Source organism: Cricetulus griseus, chromosome 8 (assembly GCF_003668045.3).
Source record: "Cricetulus griseus strain 17A/GY chromosome 8, alternate assembly CriGri-PICRH-1.0, whole genome shotgun sequence".
NCBI classification, from domain to species: Eukaryota; Metazoa; Chordata; class Mammalia; order Rodentia; family Cricetidae; genus Cricetulus; species Cricetulus griseus.
The window spans coordinates 57971983-57997524 of record NC_048601.1 but is presented as its reverse complement, the minus strand read 5'-3'; the positions used below and the strand labels follow the sequence as shown (position 1 = coordinate 57997524).

Below are 25542 nucleotides of genomic sequence, written 5' to 3'. Positions count from 1 at the left end.
TTCCTCAAAGCTTTCAGAAGTTGCCTGGGTTCTTCAGCCTGACACAAAATTCTGTTCCTGTTGCCACATCTCCCACCGAGCCTTCTGCCCTTATTTTCCTATTTTAAGGGTTCTCGAGACTATAATGGTTCCAGAAACAATCCTACTTCCAAGGCCCTGCAGACTATCTGCAATGTGCCTTTGGCCACAGAGGTAGCATAGTGACAGTTTCTGGGGATTGGGGGGTAGACATCTTTGGGGCTAAGTCTGTCACATCATACAAAGTGTTCCCCTTTGCTGTCTGTAACAAGACATACTCAAAGTGAAGGCCCTTCTTTTAAAAACATACTTATATTTTTATTTTATGTGTATGAGTGTTTTGCCTACATGTATTTCTGGGAACCACATATGGGCTTGGTGCCTGAAGAGGTCAGAAGAGGGCCTTGTATCCCCTGAAACTGGAGTTACAGATGGTTGAATTGCTATGTGGGTGCTGGGAACTGAATTCCAATTCTCTGCAAGAGTGGCCAGTGCTCTTTTTCTCTGAGCCCTCTCTCCAGTCCCAAGACAACCCTTTTAAAAGGCAAAGCAGCAAGAAGTGAATAAAGGCTTAAGTTCTTGTGTGTGGATGATTACAGTCCAACTCAGTAGAATCCAGAAATTCAAACACATGACTCTCTGCTGAAATCACATAAACCTAAGCTGCAATGGGAAAACCAGGCACCAGAAATCTGACTCCAAACTCAAAGGAATTTGAAAGGTAAGAACCTGAGAAGTTTGCACCAAGTCTGAGGAAAGTCTTCAAACCATAAATCCCCAAAGGTCTTAGTGCTATTTACACACAGCTGCTCTCAGCCTCTATCAGGGTCTCCAGCCCACAGGCTCCCATGCCTGTCCACTCTTGTATACCATGGAGACCCCAATCCTTCCCCAGCAGCAGTTATTGCCTCAGAACTATGAGTTTTTAAAAAATGGTTATTATCATTATTATTGTTTTTGTGTGTGCAAGGTGCATGTGTGGCATACATGAGGAGAGTAGAGGACAACTTGCTGAGTCTGTTCTCTCCTTCTGCCATGTCTGTCCTTGGGGTTTGAACTCAGGTTGAGAGCCTTGGCACCAACCTGCTGAGCCATCTTGTCAACCACCCCATCCCCGCTCCCCACCAGTTAGGTCTCAACATAAACCCACCCAATGCTTATTTCCTTAGGGTAAATTCTTGCAAGTGAGTCAGTGGCTGAGAAGGGCTTCCCTTCAAGCCTTGTGATGGGCGTCGGCCAACCTGCTATCATAAACTGTCAGGTCTTACACACCAACAATTCCTGTCTCCAACTCTATCCACTGTGTGCACCAACACTACCTCACATTGATTTGCATCTCTTTGGAGGCTTCAAGCCTGGGCATCTGTTTTGTATTTCTTGGCCTTTCTTGGCCCGAGGAGTTGTTCTTTTATACTGTGCCCATTCAGATAATCTGACCATCCTCTTAGTGGGGTGTCAAGGTTTTCCCATTGCTTTGAGTAAGTATTTCATATACTAAAGGTATGAATTCCTTATAGGATTCAAGTACTGACAGATATTGACAATATTTTTTTCTGTAGTGGCTTCTTTGGTGCTGTTCATAAAACTAATTTTTGTATTTATTTTTCTATATTGTTTGTTCTTCAATGTTCTAGTTACTCTTTTTTTGGGGGGGTCATATAAATATTCTTTCCCCCCCTGGTCCTGGGGATTAAACTCAGGGCCTCAAAAATGTCAGGCAAATGTCCTACTTCCCAATCCCTAATATATAATGTACATAATATATAACAAATAGATATGATACAGTAAAATGTAACAAAGCATTTTTGCAACAGGTTCTCACATAACCCAGGATGGTATGAGATTTACCATCTGACACAAGATAACCTAGAACTTCTGATCCTATTGCTTTCACCTCCCAAGTGCTGGGATTGCAGGTATGCACTGCTGCTCCTGCTTTATACAGTGCCGAGGATCCCACCCACGGCTTTGTGCACGCTAGGCAAGCCCTCTATCACCTGCACTACACCCCCAGGCTCTCATATTTTCTTAGAGAAGTTTTATGCTTCTATCTTTGAATATTTCAATCTGTCAATATTTATTTTAAAATGTCATCCAGATTCCAAATCTGAACCTGTTTATCTTAGATGCTTACCCTCCTGTATCAGAATCACTGTGCCACGAACTGCTCTCTACCTAGGGATGTGAACCACCTCTTTGTCCCATGTCAGCTTGTTATCTGTGACTGGGTCTTGAAGAATACCCAGTGTTAGGATGAAGGTCAGTAGTTGCTTCAAAACCATGGTAACCAATTAAAACATGGAGGATTGGGGGAGGGTGAGTTTCTACCCATGGCATGAAGTTGCTCTGTGTAACATGAAAAGAGGCCATGATCTGCTGTATAACTTTGGGCTTGCAATTCCTGAAACTGCTGAGCTGGAGAGATTGCTCAACAGTTGAGAGTATTTGCTGCTCTTGCAGAGAACCAAAGTTTGGTTCCCAGCTCCCACGTGGGGACTCATAACCATCTGTGACCACACACACACACACACACACACACACACACACACACACACACACACACGCTCGCACACGCATTTAAAAATAAAAATGATCATCTTTGAAGATGATAATTCACCATGTTGTGTTGTATACATAAAAAATTTAAGAGGGTAAAAACGTTCTCAAAACATCCTGGGAAAGATAGCCTTCAAAGATTTGAAATATAGACTCTGTAGAACACTTGGGAAGAATCTTTAAAAGGTGTCCTTAGGATCTATTTGTGGAATTCCATGGATCCTTCCTTTTAAGGTAATTTACTTGGCAGAATTTCTGCCTTGATGAAGAAGCACAATGCTATAAAATTGTTCTCATTAGCACATTCACCTTCAAGGGAAGATCCAAACTACTCTTTCAAAACCTTCAAGATAAAGGAGAACTTGACTAAATGACACTAAGGTCACCTTTAAAAATAAGATACAATATATTTAAAGACATGATGTTCCTTTAAACATGGAGGATTTGTACCATCAAATTTCATAATAGACACAATGAAACTGAAATAATTAAAGCATTTGAGCACTGGCACAAGGAAAGCCCATCAGTAAGCTGGCAAGGAAAGCCCCAGAACAGACCTAGCTGCACACAACAAGCTGACCTGGGATAAAGTGGTGTGTCATGTCTTCTGGGAGAGAGCGAGTCAGACCACAGTGATTCTGAGATGGGTGGGTAAGCGCTGAGAGAGTTCACGTGTGCCATGGCAGCATCCTCCTGCCACTATCAACTACAGAGTTATTGGCTTGGAAGCATCCTCTCAGAGCACAGACCAGGTGAAGTCAGGCACAGCTCAAGAGCTTCTATAATCCCAGAGCTTCTACAGCAAGATGGGAGGCAGAACCAGAAGAATCCCCGAGGCTTGTGGGCCACTAGCCTGGAAGATACAGCATCAGTTAAAAAGAGACCCTGTCTCTAACAAGGTTATCCTCTGACCTACACACACACACACACACACACACACACACACACACACACACACACACACATGTTGTTCTTTTTAGCAGGCACTCTGGAGATCTGAACTCAGGTCCTCATGATTACACATTACCCACTGAGCCATCTGCTCGGCTCTCTATGTCTTTAACAAACATTTTGAGGCTATGGTGTTTTCCTGTTGTGTGATTATTTAATTTATGAAAATAGCTATTTAGTTCCTTTCCAGTCAGGGTAAAGTGAACATAGATCAGGCTGGCTGTCACCCTGGTCTTGGCAGTTCTCAGAGCTCCATGCACCACACTGTGGACACTGAGGTGCTGCCACAGACCCTTATCACTGCTGTCTGGTACTTACTTATGCCTCCTGATCACTGTTGGCATATTTCTATTGTTTTATAAAAAACAGACTTAAAAGACAGATTTGTCTGTCCTTTTGGTTTGGTATATATCATTAGTTATCTACAAAGTTCATGTTGGAGAACTATACAGCTAAATTACAAAAAAACTCAAAAATTGCAAAAAATTACCATAATGTTTTAAGTAAGCTTGCAGTTTTGATTGGGTGGTGTTCCTAGCTGCCCTTGTCAGTGTGTAGCCTGCAGTGTGTAGCCAGTGGGTGGGCATTAGCGCATTTCTTCTCCAGCAGGAATCACTGCACCCTTCCTGTTCAAGTTAACATCTATAGTTCTCTCCAAAATACACTCAACTGGAACCTTCCTTGTTACTTCCTAGTTCTTCTGCAGAAAACAGAGAGAAAGGACCCACCTCAAAGGCTTCGAATAAAAAGCTGTGTGCTATGGGAACCCCTTTAACTGTTCTTCAAAGAAAGCCCACCAAAATACTCCCTACCCAAGACAGAAAAAGGCAAACCATAGGCTCAGACCTGACTCTGTCACAGATTCCTGCATTCTGGGAGGCCTGAGGGTAAATCTCCATGCAGAAGGAGCTTAGGCTAAGCTGGGAGCATGTGCTCCCAGAGCAGTTGCTTTGTAGTTGGCAGGTGGGGTGTGTGTGTGTGTGTGTGTGTGTGTGTGTGTGTGTGTGTGTGTGTGTGTGAGAGAGAGAGAGAGAGAGAGAGAGAGAGAGAGAGAGAGAGAGAGAGACAGAGACAGAGACAGAGACAGACACAGACACAGAGAGACACAGAGAGACAGAGACAGAGACAGAGAGACAGAGAGACAGAGACAGAGAGACAGAGACAGAGAGACAGAGAGACAGAGACAGAGAAACTGTACTCATGGCCATGGATCCTGTTTGCAATAAAGTGAGCCACACAGATCTGACCCAAAGCTTCCTGCAAAGCCCTTAAGACACTTGTCACTCAGGACACTGCTCCATGAGACACCTGTCGTTCAGGAGGCATGGTTCCTGGAAATACTGCCCCTGTCTTCGAGGGGCTAATCCCCTTGGGTGTGGCCCACTCCAGCCCTGACCATCCATGCAGAGGAGGTTCAGGTAAGAGAGCAGGGTGACAGTCTCCAGCTTTCAGGAAGACCACGGATTCATCTGCCATTTGAGTCGCCAGCATGTCCACTTACAAACCCCAGGAAGGCTGCCTGTGCTAGCTGTCCAGGCTGAGCAACTCTTCCCATCGTCTTTTAAGGCCAGTCCATAGCAAGTGCACAAAGTCCTTTATAAATGCTGTTGTGCTTATTCACAGTGAGGGAAATTACTAAGACCAGCTTGTTTTAGTGTTAGTGCTCAGCTCAGCCAGTGCTGGTGTCTTGTATTTTTTTTTTTTTTTAGATAATCAAGACTGACTTTAGGAGCACTTTCCCACTTACAGAACAGTAGCATTCCTGGAGCCTGTATGGGTGGGTTAGTTACATTTACATGGAAAGCAGAGTGTCACAGAGGGTGTAAGGATATGGTTGGTCACTGCTTCTGGGAACTGGCCTTCCCTACCACACACTAGGCTGGAAGAGATGGCAGGGTGGAGTCTAGGGCTAGGGTCAATGCACTAGGCACAAAGTTCTGACACCACATGTTAGTCTTTGTAAACTTGATACAAACTAGGGTCACTTAGAAAGAGAGAACCTCTAGAGGAATTGCCTCTATCAGATTGGCCCAGGGCCATGTCTTCGAGGCATTTTTCCCATTGATGATTGATATGGGGAGGACTAACTGACTGTGGGTAGTGTCATCCCTGGGCAGGTTCTGAGTAGTCTGACAATCCAGGGGGAACCAGCCTCTAGGCATCTTCCTCCATGGTTCCCACCTCTGCTCCTGCTTCAGTTCCTGCCCTGACTTCCCTTGATGATGGGCTGTGATGGAGACTTGGAAGCCAAATAAACCCTGTCTTCTCAGTGGTGTTTGGATGGAAACAACCCCCACAGGCTCATATATTTGAACTCTTAGTCCCTAGTTGATGAACTGTTTGGAGAGGATTAGGAGGTATGGCCTTGTTGGAAGAGGAGTGTCCATCTCAGGCTCTCTGCCTGCTACATAGATCAGGATGTAATGCTCTCAGCTACTGTTTCAGCACCATGATGGTCTGTTTCCCACTATGAGGAACATGGACTAACTCTCTAAAACTGTAAGCAAGCTCCTAATTAAACGCTTTCTTTTTATGAGTTGCCTTGGTTGTGATGTCTCTTCACAGCAATACAACAGTAACCAAGACGCCCCCCAAGTTGCTTTTGTTCATGGTGTTTATCATAGTAGCAGATAGCAAACTAGAATACTCTATAGTGTTCTATTCCCTGTGTAGATGGAATCATCAGAAAACTGGCATGGGACCTCCCAGGGCCAGGGCACCAGTTGGTGAATGGGCTGCTGGGAAACAGATAGATGTGACACCCAAGCCAGGGTGAACAGGACCCAGGGAAGAGGATAGCGCTAGGTTCAGGGTTTGGAGATGGTCTACAAAGAAGGGAACTGAGGCAAGGAAAGAGGGTCCCTGATCCCTTGCCAGCTTATTACAGAGATAAAGGGAGGGGAGGGTAGTGCACTGACTGAGGTCTGTGCAGTGGTGTGGAGGATGTCCTCTGCCCTCCTCTGGCTTTGAGATAGAGATGGACATATTCTCCATCTGGTGTACCATCCGGGGAGGAGCATCCGGGGTAGCATCTGGGTTCATGTCCACACCGGCCAGGGTGTGGTGGCTGGTGTTTGCTTTGTGCCACAGGGAGCAGATCTCTTCACATTCACTGGGTCCTCATAGTCACTGAAGTTACACAACTAAGATTCAGTCTGCATCTGCGTCAGGGCTCCAAGGTCTTCATTCTGCCCCACTTTTCACTGTGGCTACATTCTAGACTCCCGTGGGAGGGAGAAAACCACGCCCATGGCAGGAAATCTACCTCAGACCTATGAATTAGAATCTCAGTGGTGGAATGGATTTGACCCACAGTAATCAAAATAAAGATGACTAATGTGCACACTTATTCATAAGATATTCATTCTAAACATATTAACCTATAAAATCCATGATCTGTTGTTTATGACAACTCATCTTGGCTTGGACTAGCCATGTAGCAAATGCTCCCCAGTGGGGACAGTGTGTTTCTCCACATACTGGAAGCTTTTAGAGATGTCTCCTTTTTAGGAAGGCTCACACATATGGCCTGGGCAGCAGGAGTCTTGGGCAGGGGGGAGTGGAGATTCTCTTACTTAAAAGAAAGCGTTGACTGAGCCATGTTCTTTTTCTTTTCTTCTTTGAGACAGGATTATTCTGTGGCTGTGACTGGCTTAGAGCTTGCTATGTAGACCAGGCTGGCCTCGGACCCTCAGGCCTGCTTCTGTCTCTTGAGTACTGGGATTAAAGGCCTCTGCCCCCATGCCTGGCCTGAGCCAGATCCTAAATAATGCCAGTCTTTGTAAAAGGAGGAGGAGGGAGTGGCTTGGGGTTGGGGGTTGTAGTTCACTAGCTCAGTAGTAGAGTGCTTGTCTGTCATGCCCAAGGCCCTAGATTTGATCCCCAGTGATACAGCCACATATACAAAAATTACAACAAGATGTAGTAACTGTCAAGGTTCACTCATGTTTCACAAGTGTCCTGACATGACTGTCTCATCAGGAGGTTCCGCTAGGAAGCACCTGTGACCAGTGACCAGACCCCAGCAACACTCTTACAGGAAGAGACCACCACAGGATCTCAGCTGGTCTAGGCTGAATGGCAGGACAGACAGACAAAGGAAGACATACAGGTTCTAGGTAAGGACACTCAGAAAGCTAATCTAGGTAAGTTTTTTTTTTTTTTTTTTTTTTTGGTTTTTCGAGACAGGGTTTGCTGTGGCTTTGGAGGCTGTCCTGGAACTAGCTCTCGTAGACCAGGCTAGTCTTGAACTCACAGTGATCTGCCTGCCTCTGCCTCCTGAGTGCTGGGATTAAAGGCCTGCGCCATCACTGCCAGGCTGGTAAGTTTTTTTTTTTTTAAGATTTTATTTTATTTATTATGTACACAGCATTCTGCTTCCATGTATATCTGCACACTAGAAGAGGGCACCAGATCTCATAACGGATGGTTGTGAGCCACCATGTGATTCTGGGAATTGAACTCAGGACCTCTGGAAGAGCAGCCAGTGCTCTTAACCTCTGAGCCATCTCTCCAGCCCCTCTAGGTAAGTTTTTAAAACGTGATTTACTACACAGGCCTCCAGGCTCCAGAGTCTAAGCATAGTGTTATCAAATGGGAATGATTTCCCTGCTTAGACATTTTCCAACAAGTACGAGGGAGATGATGAGAAGGACTGATTCTCTCCAACAGACCCAGAAACTTCCTGCACTGTGGCCACCTGAGGTGCCCAGCAGAGAGGGACACTGCTGAGCCAGGAGAATACTGCTTTTATCCCTGACAACTGACTTTGCAATCTACGGGGTCACCCATGTTTCACAGGTCTCCTGACACAGTGTCTCATCAGGATCTGCAAGGAGGTTCTGTCAGGAAGCACCGGTGATCAAACCCTGAAAACACTTGGGAATCTTGACATCTAAGAACAAAATTTACCACAAGACCTGAGCTAGTCTTAGCTGAACAGCAGGACAGACAGAGGAAGATTATATAGCTTTGTGTTAAGAATGAAGGCAAAATATTGCTGCTAGACACATGTGCTTACATGGTATTCCCATCCACATGCTATCCATACACATACATGCATATGGGATTGCACACACATTTTGTGTTAAGATGAATATCTAATTTTTATTTTTATTATATTTTATATGCATCGTGTGTGTGTGTGTGTGTGGGTGTGTGTGTGTGTGTGTGTGTGTGTGTATGTGTTAATGTGTGTGCAAGCAGAGGGTAAAATCGCAGAGGTGAGGTAAGGTATTCAGAATCCTGCATTCCATAATCATCTGGGTTTGAATCCCATATCTCCCACTTTCTAGTGACCTTGGGCAAGTTTGATAATTTCCCTGTGCCTCAGTTTTTGTCAAGTGTAAGATGCAGCTGCTAAAATTACCTTCTTCTTTGTGTTGCAGACATTAAATGATGCTAAATAGACCAGTACCCCGCACATAGCAAATATGATCTGTTAGTTCACCTTGGGACCATACACGTTGGGACTCTAAGACTTTAACATGATGAATAAACACAAGTTCATTGTGACATATCGCTGAACTCTCACAGCAGCTTTGGCCATTATGTATATTGATTCAATAAGACATAATTAATAAAGGCTCAGCTTCTATTTGTAGGGCTCCTGCCTTTGATATTAAAATTAGATTTTTGCTGAGGCAGGAAGATTGCTACAAATTCAAAGTCAGCGTAGGCTACATATTGGGTTCCAGGCCATTCTGAGCTACAGAGTAAAACACTGGAGACAGAGAGAGATGGGGGGAGACAGAGGGAGAGAGACATACAGAGAGAGACACAGAGACTGACAGAGACAGACAGACAGACAGACAGACAGACAGAGAGATTAATCTGAAAAGGCTGGGAAATACTGACCCAGGGTTGAGTCGGAAACTGCCCACAGTGGTCCCTGTGGTCAGGACTCAGGAGTCTGCCTTCTCTCTGCTGGCTTTTATTTAACTGGGTGTCAGCTGCAAAGTGTGCTGAAAACTGACTTTAATAGAAAATACCAGACTTTTTTATAGAGGCATGTCATAGCCTGTCACAGTATCAGGAAGATTCGTTTGTGGTGGATTTCAGAGTGATATGTGACACCTTTTCCTTCTGAGACTTCAAAATACCTTCCTAGATCTACTAGACAAGGTGCAAAGGGGTGCTTGTCATAGTCCAAGGCTCCATCTCCTAGGCTCAGGAATTCAAGAAACACTTTAGCCAAAGGAACCTGTTCACAAAAGGGTGAACCATCTGGGAATTGGGCTATGCGTTTCAAGTTCAGGATGAATCTATGAACTGCAGGTTTCAAGGCTCCACAGTGTAGAAGCTGTGACTCTAACTTGAGCCCCCAGAAACAAAGCCACCATCCTGCTACCAAGCCACTGTGTACTTCCCATCATCCCAGATAGGCCAGTGGGAAGAGGGGGCTTTGAGTTGGGGGTCCTATAGTTTACTTCAAATTCAGACCTGACTTGTTCCAGAATCTAGCTGAAGAGAAGCAAGGGCTCCAGGGATGGGGGACTGTCACTCAAAGGTGGGAACATCTTGTTTTTAAGGGCAAGCACCATAAAGTCCCTGCCTCCCACCAAGCTCTAGCAAAATGTGACTAAGGCCCAAGATTGCAGATTTATGGGCCCTGTGTTGATGGGAACCTGGGTCTACATTTTTCCTCAGTGAGATGACTGTCACAGCACTGAGGTATCAGATCCACCGCTTTGGCTCTCAATGGCAAGGGATAAAATAGCCTCCTAAAGACAGTCTTGTTTCACAGAACCTGCTTCTCCAGCAATGACACAAAGCATGGAGACCAGCAGTGGGTAGCAAGGGACAATGCATGAGGAACTCTTCCAGTGCACACACAGAGCAAAAGCCTCATCCTTACAGCCCAGAAGAACTCCACCAAGGCCGAAGCTGGGGCACAGGGAGGCCACATCTCCCAGTTGTCCTCAGTCTGTCTTCACAGATGAGAGATGTCCCTAGGGCTGGGAATGCCAAAAGGTCTTCCACTTTTCTGTTAAAAGTGAGAAGTTTTCAGTGTATAATTTTTCCCCATGCAACAAGGTGACCCCCCGGGTGGATGGGCCATGAGAAATTGAAAATGTATTTAATGAACTAAGCTGCCAAACACTTGAGCTTGAATGTGCTCAGAGCACTTGCTTTAGTTAGCCTACCACCAAGCAAAGTCATCTAACACAGTGCCCACTTTACAATAATGCACTGAGGATCTTGGGGTGGTGAAATGGTAAAGAGCTTGTCAGGCAACCCTGAGGATTGCAGCTTGTCCCCTGGATCCTATGCAAAGGTGATCATTGAGAACAAACTCTACAAAGTTGTCCTTGGACTGCTACACGTGTGCTCTAGCACGTGTGTCTACCAACATCATACATATAATAAGTCAAATTCTTAACAAGTGCTAAGTGCAGCTGGATGGTGGCGGTGCATGCTTTTAATCTCAGCACTCAGGAGGCAGAGGCAGGAGGATCTCTGAGTTCAAGGCCATCTTGGTCTATAGAGCAAGTTCCATGACAGCCAAGACTACACAGAGAAACTCTGTCTTGAAAAACAAAAACAGAAGAAGAAAAAGAAGAAGGTGAAGAAGAAGGAGAAGAAGAAGGAGAAGAAGAAGGAGAAGGAGGAGAAGGAGAAGGAAAAGAAGAAGAAGAAGAAGAAGAAGAAGAAGAAGAAGAAGAAGAAGAAGAAGAAGAAGAAGAAGAAGAAGAAGAAGAGTTTGTGTGATTCATTCACTGCTGCTGAGGTATAAGATGTTGTAAAGCAAAATTCTAGAAGCTGAACCATTATGACTAGGAACCCCTGCAATTAGTTCCTGCAAAGAAGACTGTGATTTGGGAGCCACAGGGCCATGAAGGTACGCTACAACTGATGAGGAGACACTCAGCTGGATGCCAAGGCCACAAGGAGGGCTGTGCTGCCACCAGGACCTGGGGCTAGGCTTCAGGGCACAGGACACAGGTAGGGGGTATGCTGTGCCTGGAAACTGCACAGCCTGACTAGCCCTCAGTGTTCACCAAAGCTGCTAGACAACCAGGACAAAAAGGCATGACAAGTTCATCAACTAGACATGATTACTGTAAGCTTGGTTGCCCTTTATTTTTTGCATCTGGTCATACATTTGTAAATCAGAGGTATATCTTTCAATTTCATTTTTTTCCTACACAAACATCATGTGCATCTTCCTTTATCATTGCACATTTCATTTCTTCATCAGTGGAATTTTTAAAAGCTTATTTCTAACCCTGGAATTTGGGAGGTGGAGGCAGGAAAACCAGGAGTTCAAGGTCATCCTCATCTACATAGTGAGTTTGAGGCTAGCCTGGACTATATGAGACTGCCTGAAAAACAACCAATGTGATTTTTTTTTGTGTGGCAGGGTTTTCTTATGTACCCAAGGCTTGCTTCAGCTTCCCAATTGCTGGAATTGCAGGCATGAACCACCATGTCTGACTCAATAAGACAAAAATTTAAAACAAAAACGTATGTGTACAGGTGTTTTGCCTGCATTTATGTGTACCACAGGCATGTAGTGCCCCCAGAGGCCAGAGGAGGGTGTTGGAGCCTGGGGACTGAAGTTCCCAGGGTTTGTGAGCTGCCACATGGGTACTAGAATTGAAGTCAGGTTCTCTGAAGCAGTGCTATCAACCAGGATCATGTCTCCATCCCCTCATCAGCATAGTTTTGAAGGCCACTGCTTCTCCTTTTCAGACACTTAAAGACTCCTTTTGCTCCAGTGGGGAGCAACCTAACTCCTCTCATTGTTTTTATAACACAGATCCCTAGAAGGGCCATTGTGGGGCCTTAGGGTGTGCACAACGTTAAAGTTCTTCTTTATGGGCTAATACTAAGCTGTTCTCAAGGGCCAGCCTGGGCTACATAGGAAGACCCTGCCACAATCTGTCAATCTCAGAAAGGTCACACTGGCTTCCACACCCATTGGCAATCGATGCTGCCATCCTCCCATGACACAAACACAAGATGTCTCAAACTCTACTATCATTCTAGAAAATACTTGAAGAAAGCGTTTACTTCATTTTACACTTCCAGATCACAGTCCATCATTGGGGGAATGCAAATGAGAACAGGAAGCAGAGGCCATAGAGGAACACTGCTTGCTGGCTTGCTCAGTGGCTCATGCTTAGCTAGCTTTCTTATATACTCCAGGACCACTGGCCTAGGGATGGTGCTGTCTGCAGTAGGCTGGGCCCTCCTGTGTCAATTAATAATCAAAACAAGCCCTCACAAACATGCCCACAGACCAACCTAATAAAGACAATTACCCAACTGAAGTTATTTTCAGATAATTCTAGGCTGTGTCCAATTGACATCAGGGCCTGGAAGCTAGCAAATTGCTCAACAAATATATGCTATGTAGAATGGTTCCCAGGTCATTTTGGACTTTGGATACCAGGCTCCTCTCTTCCAGGTCTGACTAGGAAATCTACCTTCTTCCTCAGGCCTCACTGCCTTCTAATCACCCTAGAGGTTTCCTGTCCTGCTTCTGTAGCTCCAAGGATCAAGGCAATCAGATTCTTTTCCAGACTTCACCAAGGCAGACACAGGATGGCTGGTCTTAGGATGTTCTTCATTGAAGACAGAGTAATGACCCAGCCCATGTGTGACCTCTGGGTCTCTACATGTGTCTGGATGCCTGTGCTCCTAGGGCCAGCTGGGGCATCCAGCACTTTCCCAACAGGACTCTGGGGCCAACTCTATCTAGCAGCCACAGTATGCACAGGTGGACCGAGGGAAGGTGCTGTTTCTGTAGGACATGGGTTCTGTTTTGGCAGGATGGCTGCCTAAGAGATGCTCTCTTTGGCCATATCACAGCCACAGCTGGGGAGAGTAGCCAATCGGATGGGAAGCCAGCTTAGTACCCAGTTTAGCAAGGTGCACCTGAATGCAATGGATGAAAACTATTCATTTGGGAACTTAGGTTAAGAACACTGAGTCTTCATAGTTTACAAGTGTGACTTTCTTGAGAGAAGTCTATCATGGTGTGTTCTGGCTTTGCCTGTGTTTGGGATGTCACAATCATCACCATTGGCCAGGCATGATGGCACATCCCTGTAATCCCAGTTCTTGGGAGAGGCAGAAGGATCAAGAGTTCAAGGCCACTCTCAAGTACATATCGAGCCAAAGGTCAAGGTCAGTTTGGGCTGTACATGACACATCTCCAAAAACCAGACCAGACCAGATCAAACCAATCATGATCCCAACCTGGTAGGGTTCACACTTAGTTCTCTTCAGGGCTGCATACAATGCCTGGTCCACAAAATGTTCTCAAAAGTGTGTGGGAAATAAATGTTAAACACTAAAAACAGCAATATAGTAGGCTTCTTCGGGCCTAGATTCGAAAATCCTATGAATTTTATCACTTGCCTTGCTTCCTCCAAAGATGATGGCTGCCCTTCCAGCTCCCCTGGCACCATTGGATCAAGGCCATTAGCCAGCACAAGCTCAGGTAGGCGGCTTCCATAGTTGACAGCCTATTTCTGTTCTTACCAGTTAGATTATATGTTTACCAAGTGGCCATTGTGTTTGTGCTCAAACCTGTTTAAGTTAGTTGTACTCATTATTGCATTTGCGTAATTTAATTATATATTATGTAAATTAATGAAATATCTGCACGGAAGGAGAGCTACTGTCTCTTTGAGTTTAGGGTTTTGGAAAGGCCTGATGAAGAGGAGCATGTCAAAAGTGATCTGCTGTTGTGTTTCTATGTGGGGGAAATGGGAGACAGACACAGGAGAATCCTTGAAAGCATACAGGTCAGTTAGCCTGGCACACAGCAGAGAAAAAGCAAGAGACCCTGTGTCAGACAAGGACTGACACCCAGTCCTTGCACTGCATCCTGAATGCCTCTAGGGATTCCATGAATGCTTTAGAAATGCTGTCCATGCCCCTACTGATAGGAAACCAAGGTACAGGGAGAGTTAAGGGTTCTGTAATTGTCTCTTAGCCAGTGAGTCTGGGGAGCAATCCATTTCCATGTTTTGTGTTCTGTTTTTCTCCCAGAGAAGTCTCCATTTGAAAAGCAACAGACACAATTTGCAGGTAGCAGGTAGGGGCCAGGACATGGCTTAAATAGTAAAGTGCTTGCTGTGAAAGCCTGGTCACCTGAGTTCCTGATCCTCAGCACCCACACAAAAAGTCAGACATAGAGGCACAAACCTGCAATCCTCGGGGATGCAGGGACAGGAAGATCCCTGGTGCTTGCTGGCCAGCCAGCCTAGCCACATCAGCAAGCTCTTGGCTCAGTGAGAGACTTTGTCTCAAAAATAAGGTGGATGGCTCAGCATTTAAAGTTGCTTACAGTCTTGTAGAGGACTGGGGTTAAAGTTAGGGTTCAGTTTCCAGCACCCACATGGTGGCTTCACAATCACCTGTAACTCCAGTTCCAGGGGATTGATACCTCTTCTGGATTCTTCAAACTCCTATACACACACAGGCAGGCACATACGCAAAAATTAAGAGAAAATCTTAAAAAAAAAAAAAAAAGGTAGTGGAGGAAGGGAGGAGGGAGAGGTAGCTGGGATTGACATGTAGAACAAGCTTGTTTCTAATTTAAGTTAAAAAGAAAAGGAAAAAAAGGTGGCAAACAATTGAGGAAGACCATGTATGTTAGTCAGTCTTTAGTCTCAATGTGTACAAGTACACAAGTACATACACACCTGTACAGGCATGTACTCCACACATATACGAACAAGTAGCAGATAAAATGAGGAAGTAGATGACAAGGACACACCCTGGAAGGCAGGAAGACTTTCATTCCATCCCTCGGCTCCTCTACGCAAGAACTAGGCAACCACACACAGGTGTGTGCGGTTTACCCTGAACTGCGGCACAGCAAGCCTCTTGTGTGCGAGGCACTGATTTGAAACAGGTGAACCATGTACCTGGTTCAAACACGTGAGCCTTCTAATTTTAGAATGACTTCAGCTTCACATGTGGGAAAACTGTAGACAATGGAACGGGGAAGCAGTTTGAAGTTCTGAAAAGCTTTTGTTAAAGGAGGTGAGCAATGAGGAGAGTCCTGGCTGGCTGGCTGGCTGGCTGGCAGACCCACGTTTCAGCCTGCTTTGTAAACAAGAAAAGTCTTCCAAGGCTTTCCCCTCTAATCCGACTTGCCCTCCTGTCCAGCCCAGCTACAACTCTCATCTCAACAAACTGGAGTCTACAGTGCCCAGTGATGCCTGACCTGGCCACTATCTCCCCAAGCAAGTGAGAATGGGGACACACCCTACAAGGAACCCCCACACTGAAGTTTCTGTGTTCATCATTTTTGAATAGTCTTCCAGATACTAAATTAAACACGTGAAGCCAGGTGGGTGTCCATAGGCACTGGCCAAAGGTGAAAGATGAGGAATCTGAAGTAGAGAGAGCCACTCTGAGGAATGTGCCAGTGGCAGGAGCCTGGCTTCCAGGGGCCCAGAGGGGCCCTCACCACACCTTCTTGGTCATTACAGCAAGTTTCATGAGAAAAGAACCAGATGAGCGGCCTGGGAATGTGCAGCGTTGCTGAGGGCGAGGCAAAGGGCTGCCCAACAGCTTCATGACTGGGTTCATTCTGTCCCTTTTAAAGGGGGCATCCAAGAGTGAATATATATTTTGAATATAGGTCCTGAGGAGGGTGTAGCCAGTGTTCTAAGCTGTGGGTGCCGACGCCCTCACCTGCCTCCAGATGATGTTTCCCTTTGAGTTTTATAAACAGATACCCAATAAGGATTAAAGTTTAGGCTCCAAACTTCAGAGCACTGATTTCACTTCTGTGGTAGTCTATGGTTGAAATGGCACACGGAGCAGCCAGTGACACTCCCAAGAAAGGTTCACAGATTATGTCGTCACTTGTCTGTGTGGGCTCCTGGAGGGCCAGGCAGAGATGTCCAATTCTTTATAGGATTTTGGCAACCAGAGGGTTGAGATCTAAAGATACAAGAGCATCCTTGAGATGCAACATCCCAAGAGAATCAGACGCAGCTGTGCCTCTGTATCCAGTAGGGAAGGACGAGTCCATAATGAAACCCAAAGATGCTCAAGTCCTTACAGGAAATAGTGTAGGTTATACACTGAAGCCACACTCATGTTCCCACACATTTTTTTTTAGTGTGTGTGTGTGTGTGTGTGTGTGTGTGTGTGTGTGTGTGTGTAGGCTCAAAGTTGACATCAGATGTCTTCCTGGATTGTTCTTCACTGTATTTATTGAGGCAAGATCTCCCAGCTAGTTTAGCTAGCCAGCTTGCCTCAGGAATCAGCCATCTTCCCCTCCTAAGTGCTGGGATTAAAGGGAACCACCATGACTGTCCATTTTATATGTAGGTTCTGAGGATCTGAAGTCTGATCTTCACAATTCCACCAAGCCATTTCCCTAGCCCCTCCCACATATTTTAAATTACCTCTGCATTACTATAATATGCAAAACAAAGTATGAACAGTGCCATATTGTTGTTGTAAACATCTTGGGGATGCAAAGTCTATACATATTTAGTATGCTTGCCTTTTGACTGCTAAGATGCAGAACCTGTAGATATGGAGGGACAACTCTGCCCGGCAATCACACCACCATTCCCTGCCCTGCTCAGGACAGGCATCAGTGATCGCTGACTGCAACGCTCCCTAAAAACCTGAAGGCATCCTCAGAATCTCCCTCCCAGGCTCCATGGTCTCTCCTTGTTCATCAGGACATCCAGGTGGAGATTCTCAGGCCATCCCTTGCTCAGTCCCACAGATGAGGAAACCAATCTAAGCAGACGCTTGAGGACTAACCTGCTCAGGAACTTGGAAAGTCTGAAACCAAGCGGGCCCCACTGCAGGATCCTGGTCTCCTCCCTGAGGCCCCATGTTCTCCACTGTTCCACCCAAAGTAAATGCTTGAGAAGCCTTTACTGATGCAACCCAGTTTCCCACACCTCTGGCACCCTCCACCCTCCATATTTGGGGATCGAAGAGAATGAAACAAAATAAGATCTTACCAAGAAAGGCCCAGGGCAACTGCTCGCCTGCTCTAATGACACTGATGCTTCCCCTAATCCAAAGGGGGAAAAAAAAAGGACAAACCCCGTGTTCTTCTGAGCTTGGAGTCCCACCCTTGATTGGCACCTGGAACCTAAAATTTTCTCTCCACCATGTTCTGTAATGCTGGGGCTTTACCCCAGGTCTGCAGAGGCCCTTGTGGCACCATTGTCACTCTAGGGATGTATTAAACCAAATGTAGATCCATTGGCATCTAGTTCTGATCAACAAAGTGGACAGCTGTGTCCATTTGTTACTGTCCTGAAATTCCTCATCCTAACCCTAATGGATGCTTCTGGAATTCAGTATAGGAGCCCACTAATACCTAGGGCATGGGGGGGTGCAGGAGAGGAGGGCGGGGAGAGCTCAGGACACAATGAATAAAATTTCCAAAACAGAGTTCACCTGAAAAAAAATTATACTTACCGGGCAACAGAAGAAAACACCAAAATCACAAATTAATACTGAGGGCTGGGAAGATGGCTCAGTCAGTAAATTGCCTGGTGTCCAGGCATGAGGATCTGAGTTCAAGCCCCGGAACCCAAGTTAAAAAGAAGGATGTTGCTGAGTGCTTTTGATCCAAGTGCTCTGAGGCAGAGGAAGGAGGATCTCTGGGGCTCGCTGGCCAACCAGTCTAGCCTAACTGATGTACTCCAAAACATTGAGACCCTATCTCTAAAAGGATGGACCGTGTTACCAAGGATGTCATCCAAAGCTGTTGCTGGGCACATTTGAGCTGCCCCCACCCCAAGATTTCAGCCCTGGGGGTGGCAGAAAGAGGTGGAATAGACTGAGCAGTCCTATCGGTAAAGGTCGCCGAAAGGAAGAGAAAGTAAGGCTGGCAAGCTCTGCTTAGTCACTCAGCCTTGGCCTTTGGAGAGTTGACCATGACATAGTCACCACTGTTTGAACTTAACTCCTGGCCCCTCCCCCTGAGTCCTAGGACCCAGGTTCTAGAGTGTGCAAAACCAAAGAGAGCCAGTCCCACCTCTAATCATTCACCCTACCGAGAGCAGTCAGAGTTCAGATAAGTAGCCACCTCCCTTGTCCCCAGAGGGGAAATGGCTTGGGGCCTTCTGTACAGTGCAGTATGCCTCTGTTCTGGCCTGCCATCCTGAGCTTTCATGGGTGCTCAGTCATTACAGAGTCCAGGCAGCATAGCAGGGGACAGACTTGATTTGGGGGCCTCTGTGTGAGAAGGGGCAATTCCCTCAGGAGGAAATTCAGAAGGGAAAGGCTTCAGACAGGGTAGAGCCTGTGATTTTCTGGCTGAAGGATCAGGTCTTCCAAGAGGGCCTACAGCGCTCCAAAGAGGCTCAGCGGGAGCCACTCCAGGGCCCCGAGGGAGCAGACTCAAGCAGGATATCGCCAGACTGTCTGTATGAAAGGTAACATAGTCAAGGGCATCCTTCCCACTGATAGTGACATCAGCATTTGCCACCATTCCAACTTGTCTCAAGAGAGTGACTCAGTAGCCAGCAGGTCTCCATTCCCCCTGGCTGACACAGCCCCAAAGCCTGCATGTTTCAGGTGCACAGTTTAGTTTAGAAGGGTGCAAGGCACAGCAGGGTCACACAGCCAGTGGTGTCTCAGCCTCCCAAAGCTGCCTGGAGGTACTCCCATCAGGTACCAGAACAAGTGTGACTCCTGCCTGGCCTCATGTCTAAGTACCCTCAAGCCCAGGCTGTAAGTGTTGCAATGTCGTCTGGTACTTGCCAGATGGCTTAGTGGGTAAGTGCCTGTCACACAAACACCAGTACCTGAGTACAGGCACACACCCCTGTCCCAACACACAGAAAAGCAGGAATCAAAATCATTAAGACAACCATTACGGTGTGCAAACACTAGCTAGGAACCTATGAAACAGGAGGGGTTTCCCTGAGACACTCATTAGTATTGAGAGAGAGGGCAGAAATGGTTGGGGTGGGAATAACTAAGCAAAGGTCACAAGGCCACTGGGCAGAAACGGACAGGAGCTTTGGAAATCTAATCGTCACGTGGTTGGTAAAGCATGGACAGCTTCAAGCTCAGCAGGCCCCATTTTACCTGCCACGTTGGTTGTCTAAACAGGTGAAGGACTCTGAATGGGCTACCCCCGAGGGAAAACATACACAGTCCCCTTGGGCCATGGTGAAGACCTTCTGGTATTCTCCCTTCTGCCCAGAGGAGATGAGAGGGTTCAAGGACAGGCAAGTGTCCCCAGGAGGGAGCTCTCCAGATGTGAGACCCATACCCAGGACCCATACCCTAACACCCAGGGAAGATGGACTCACCACTCAGGGGGGATGTGCTGTTCTCCAGAGCCTGGCACACAGCTAACACGATACCTGTGGGGAAGCAGAGAGCATGGGTAAGTATCTCCTCAGAAAATTACTTCCTTGGAGGACAGGCAAAGACTTCAGGATTTTATTAAGGGGCCAACAAGTGTGTCTGGCTACCTTCTTTTAGGGGCTCAGTGCAAAATGAAACAAGGGGCCCCTTGTTCCAAGACTGGGGAACATATGCTCGTGGTGGGGTCGTGGTACACAGGGAACTATCAATAGTATTTTCTCTGGCTTCAGTTTCTTTTCATGTGTTGTGGAGTTTTCTGTTTGCTGGGTATGTTGTTGCTTTCTTTTGGGTGTGAGGCTACTCACAGGTTGAGTACAGCCCCCATATTCACATAGGGACAGATAGGCATCCCTCTAGGCAGTAGCTGAAGCAATGTGCTGAGACATAGCTGGGGTCTGGTAAGGTATTTCTGTTTCCCTGGGACAGGCTGCCTCCAGTCAAGGAGGATGGTGACCCCCAAAGAGCATTGCACCGCCACAGCCAGGATATGTGAGGAGCCTGGCTGAGGATAGTTGGGAAGAACTGTCACCATACTCTTCTTTGCTGTGTCATGGGTGTATTCTGGTATGGTCTCGTTAGGTACAGAGCATGAGAGGGTCAATGACTGGTCAATGGAAGCCTCGTGATGGCAGCAGGCAGGACCCTGGGAACTAAGGCTCCCATTGACTTTCCTCATGAGACACAGACTCCAAGACAGCATAGCCAGGTCCACATGCAGGGCCTCTCTGTGATCCATAAAGCCAAGAGGTGACCCGTATATGCCCTCATGTCACAGTGGTGGATATTTCCAAAAACAGAGCAGAAAGCTCTGGCAAAGAAGGAAGTTCTTCAGAGTTTTGCCATCATCATGAATTAACTTCCCCGACCTGAAAGGCAGAGAGATGCCTCAGGCAGCCCTGAAGAGGAGGCTAGGCCCCAGGCAGACTATTCTAGAAGGCGGATCCCCTCAGTCACTGCAGAAATCAAGGTAGGTCTTATCTGCCCCTCTACTGCAGCACAGAGGCCATGTGACCTTTGAGGTTCAACAGTGGACTCCTGTTTCTCAGAGGAAGTGTTTCCTTCCTACAGTCCACATGTTCATAGGAGTCTTCAGACACATCTGCCACATACACACCCAGGGGTCCATTCCTGCCAGAGCCAGAAAAGGTTGGGGGTTGTGCCCTTGGAGCTATGGCACAGTCACGTCCTGATGCTGTGGGCATTGCCACAAACCACTCCGGCTGAAGTCGGTCAGTGACCCGTAATCAGTCAAGGCTGACATGGAGATGCCTGGCATACCTCAGGACAGAGAGCATGACCAGCCTGTCAGCAACTGTCCCCAAACCACTGAGTGATCCTTATGCCTCCTCCCTGCCTGAACCCAGCCTGTCAGGACAAATAGCACAAACCCAGCACTGAGCCTGGCCCTGCCAGCCTCTGGAGCAAAGGCAGGAGATCGGGTTTGCACTGGGGAACTGTACCAGTTCCCCACCTGGCACAAAGCCCCTGCATCCTTCTCCTTCTCACCTGTCAGCTGCCAATTGCCAAACTCATGAAGGCATTTCAGGAAGTAATTAATTGCTACAAAGAACGCATGTTCCTCTGAGGAAAGAACAACACTTTGTTTTTATTTATGATTCTAGAAAGGTAAGAATAATATTTTCCTTCTGTCCCCTCACTTCCCACGATGTCCTGGCTTCACTCTAGCTGCTATGGGCCTGAGCCAGGCAGAACGAGGCTCAGCCTCTCCTCTTAGGTGCAGTGTGCCACAGTTCCACAACCTGCACAGGTTTCTGCAGACATTCTCAACATCATCGTGTTCTTTTCATGACCCTAGAAGCAAGTTCCTGCCAGTCTCCCTGCCTGTGGGGATGCCCAGGTAACTGAGACTTAAAGTTCCAGAAATCTGCTCAAACTCCTATACTACAATGAAACTTGGGTCTACCCACTCGCAATGTGCAGCACACTGTTGCGTGAATGTGCCTGGCTGGTCACGGCATACCAGCAGATATGTTTCCACCTGGTATGACCCTCTTGGCTTAACATAGCAGGCCCAGAGGTCTCCCAGAGGCTACAACTCACCTCCTGGGATTTTTCTCCTTGTCCTCAGTTTCCCTATAAGTCAGGCCTGGGCTGCTCCAACTGCATATGGCCTGGTGTCTGAAGGCCTTTTAGGAACATGTGGCCTTGGCAGACACGAGGCTCTGAGAAGCCAAGGGGCCACCACAGAGCTGGCTTGTCACCACCAGGGCTCAGAAGGATACAGTCCAGGCTCAGGCTCAGCAGCAGGCAGGAGCCATGAGTCCCTCTAGGCTGAGTGTCAAAACCACCTGGCTCTGGTCCTGGAGATGGGAAGTCAGGCTGTGGGGCCACCCAGCCAGCACTCCTCCCTTGGGGACAGGCATACTTTCAAGGCTGTCCTAGTAGGGTCTCATTCCCATGGCTGTCTAAATAGCTCCAAAGTGGGAAACCCTGGACTGTAGACTTCAAAAAGAAAAGGAGGGCTGTGGGTGGTGGTGAGGGAAAAGCCACACACAATGGAAGAGTATATGTGAGCCAGGACCCAGGCCTGCCCTCAAGGCAGAGTGAACTCACGATGCTTGTAACACAGCTGTCTGCCACTCAGAAATTTCAGATAGAAACAAGGTGATAAAGAAGGCTAACCCATGCTTTGGAGTTTGCATGGGAGTGGACACCTCCAAGTCTATCTGTGATGGAAAAGTGGGATAGGCTATTGAGAGAGGCTGGGCACACCTGTTCCCTTGGGTCCCAGAGCAGGGGCATCTACACTTCAGGCCCACTCCTGAATGAGATAGAGTGCTGGGTAGGGACCCAAGCTGGGCTTTGAGCCTGAGACAGAACCCTCTGTCTTCAATTGCCCATCACTTCCTATGGGGACATTCGTCTGTAGTGCCAGGCCTGAGGGAGGCATCTTTAGGCTCCTGGCTGCACCAGCTGAGGTGAGTGTGTCCTACCCTGGCCTCTGTTGCAGCCTGTGTTTGCTCCTAGGCTCCTGTCTCTTCCACTGAATGGCTCAGTGGGAACCTAGCAAGAGCCCCACAGGTTGTCTGTTTGGACCTCTATGCCTGGAAGGACAAGACTGAGTGAAGTTCTGTTGCTGAAGGAAGATGTGGACGGTGGGTCATGGTCACAGCAGGTTCCAGGGAGGGGTGGCAGGGGCTGGACTAGAGTTGGACAGAAGGATGCATGAGCCCTTGGGGACTGCTGCTAGCCTCCCTCTCTTCTTCTCTATCTCACTGGAGGTGAAGAGCCATAAGGAACAGAGAAGGAGCCAAGGAAGAGGTTAGTAACCTCCTGTGAGGCCCTGCAGTTTGGTGGCCAGGTCTGCAAGGTTCCCAGTGGCATGAGAATTCTTGTGAACCGGTGACCAGGTCCTAGGCCCTGCTGGCATAGACCAGTAAGTGTTTTGCCTCACAAATTCCCTAGTCTCTCCTGGGAAGAGGTGTCAATTTACACTTGGCCCTGCTCCCAGAGGGGCTGTACACAAGCATCAGAGGACACCAGGCAAAGCTTCAGAGGAGTCTTGGAAGAACTGGCCAGACAGGACAGGGAGAAGTCTGGGGACAGTGAGGCAAGGTGTTTGGAAAGACAAGAGACCCAGGAATGAGTCACTAGACAGATGGCCCCATGGAACACAAGGCTCTTTCCATAACCACTCTACCTCTAGAGCACTCTTCCAAATGCAGGAGGAGAATTTGGTGGGAAACTCACTGGCAAAGGTCAGTGCTGTGTCAGGAGATGGGTCCTGTTACAGAGTGGAACTGGAGTTATGGATGGTTGTGAGCTGCCAAGTGGGTCCTAGGATTGGAAGCCGGGTCCTCTGGAAGAGCACCAGGTGTCGGGTACTGGCCATTTTTGTGTCAACTTGACACAAGTCAGAGTCATCAGAGGAAGGACCCTTAGTTGAGATGCTGCCATGAGATCCAGCTATAAGGCATTTTCTCATTTAATGATCAATGGGGGGAGGGTCCAGCCCATGGTGATGGTGTCATCCCTGGGCTGCTGGTTCTGGGTTCTATAAGAAAGCAGGCTGAGCAAGCCAAGGGAAGCAAACCAGTAAGCAGCACCCTGCCACCCTCCTCCCCATAGCCTCTGCACCAGCTCCTGCCTCCAGGTTCCTGCCCTGTTTAAGTTCCTGTCCTGACTTCCTTAAGTGATGAACAGTGATGTGGAAGTGTAAGCTGAATAAACCCTTTCTTCTCCAACTTGCTTTCTGGTCATGGTGTTTCATCACAGCAATAGAAACCCTGATTAAGACATGCTCTTCACTGCTGAGGCATCTCTCCAGCCCCTTGTTAGTTTGTGTGGACATAGGTTCTTTTCCTGGCCTGGAACTCCAGTGAGTTCCAGGAGCCTGACTCCACCTCCCTGTGCTGGGATTACAAGCACACACCATTGGACCTGGCTTTTTTCATGGATTCTGGGGGGTCAAATTCAGGTCTTTATACTTGCAAGGCAACCACTGTAATGATCAAGCAATATCCCCAGTCCAATATATTTTTTTAATTTTGGAATTTTATTTTGGAATATTTATATGTAGACATTGAAATATTTTGAGAACAGGAGCAAAGTCCAAACAGAAAATTAATTTGCTTCATATGTATGTCTTATGAATAGACTCAGTGTCATTGGGCTTAGTAATTTTAGGGTACCTTCCTGGTGACCGTGACCCATTCCAGAAGGTCAGGTGTGAAATCTTCTGCTTGAAGCCTCACATAGGCGCTCAAAACACTGCAGTTTTGGACTGCAGGTTTTCAGTCTAGGGGTGTGCAGCCTGTGTGATGCTCCTGTTTTGGAGGTGAGAAGATGCCAGCAGAGCACCAGGCCATGGGTTCCATTCCAAACACTACATAAAACCAGGTGTGGCAGCACACACCTGTAGCCCCCAAACTCAGGAAGTGGAGGTGACAGCATCAGAGGTTCAAGGCCATCCTCAGCTACACAGGGAGTTCTAGGACAGATGGGCTGCTTGAGACCATGTCCCCAAAGAACACTCCCCACAAAAACCCAAACCACAAAGCCCCCTCCCTTTCCCCTTTGACTAAGGCCAGGCATGCTCAGTATGGGCAATGCAGGCAGACAGGACTCCAGAGCCTAGTTTTGTCTAGGACTTTTTTTTAAAGTCCTTTTCTTCTCCTTCTCCCTCCTCCTTCTTTACTGCCATGTAGTTCAGGCAGGTCTTGAATTCACAGCAATCCTCCTGTCTCAGCCTCTTAGCTGGCATTACAAGCATGCGCCACCATGCCTGGGCCAGTTTCATCTTTTCAACCTTGGGCATTGTCTTTAGACAGCAGACTTGGTTGAGTCTCCAGCTTACAGGTGACTATGAAGATAGAGGCTGCCCACCTTCTCAGCCAGCTAGCTGGGGCAACAGACCACATTCTGACATCTTCTGAGTAAGTCCTCTGCCTGGAATTGGGGATCAGGCATAATAACTGCCTGCACATAGTCTCAGCAAGGGGTGCTCTATGATAATTTTACATGGAATTACACAAATTGTCAGGCTCTGGATGAGATATCAAATCAGGGTACTTCTCACTTCTACATCTTCAATACAGACTTGATGGCTATCCAGAAGTCCTAACCCGTGACAGTGAGCTTGGGTCCCTCAGATGCCTGTCCTACTGACCTCTGGGGTCCCTCAAGCTGCTAATTTCACATTGTCAGGTCTAAGGCAATATCTCCGGG

General features: G+C 47.3%; 1 protein-coding gene across 1 annotated transcript in view; it reads right to left on the bottom strand.

The window, feature by feature from the left end:
- Positions 1 to 25542, bottom strand: part of Tgfa (transforming growth factor alpha) — an 89968-nt gene that overhangs the window by 34531 nt on the left and 29895 nt on the right. Inside the window, 1 exon segment of the mRNA XM_027428628.2 lies at positions 19797 to 19850. Within this exon segment, the coding sequence (XP_027284429.1) occupies positions 19797 to 19850 (54 nt within the window).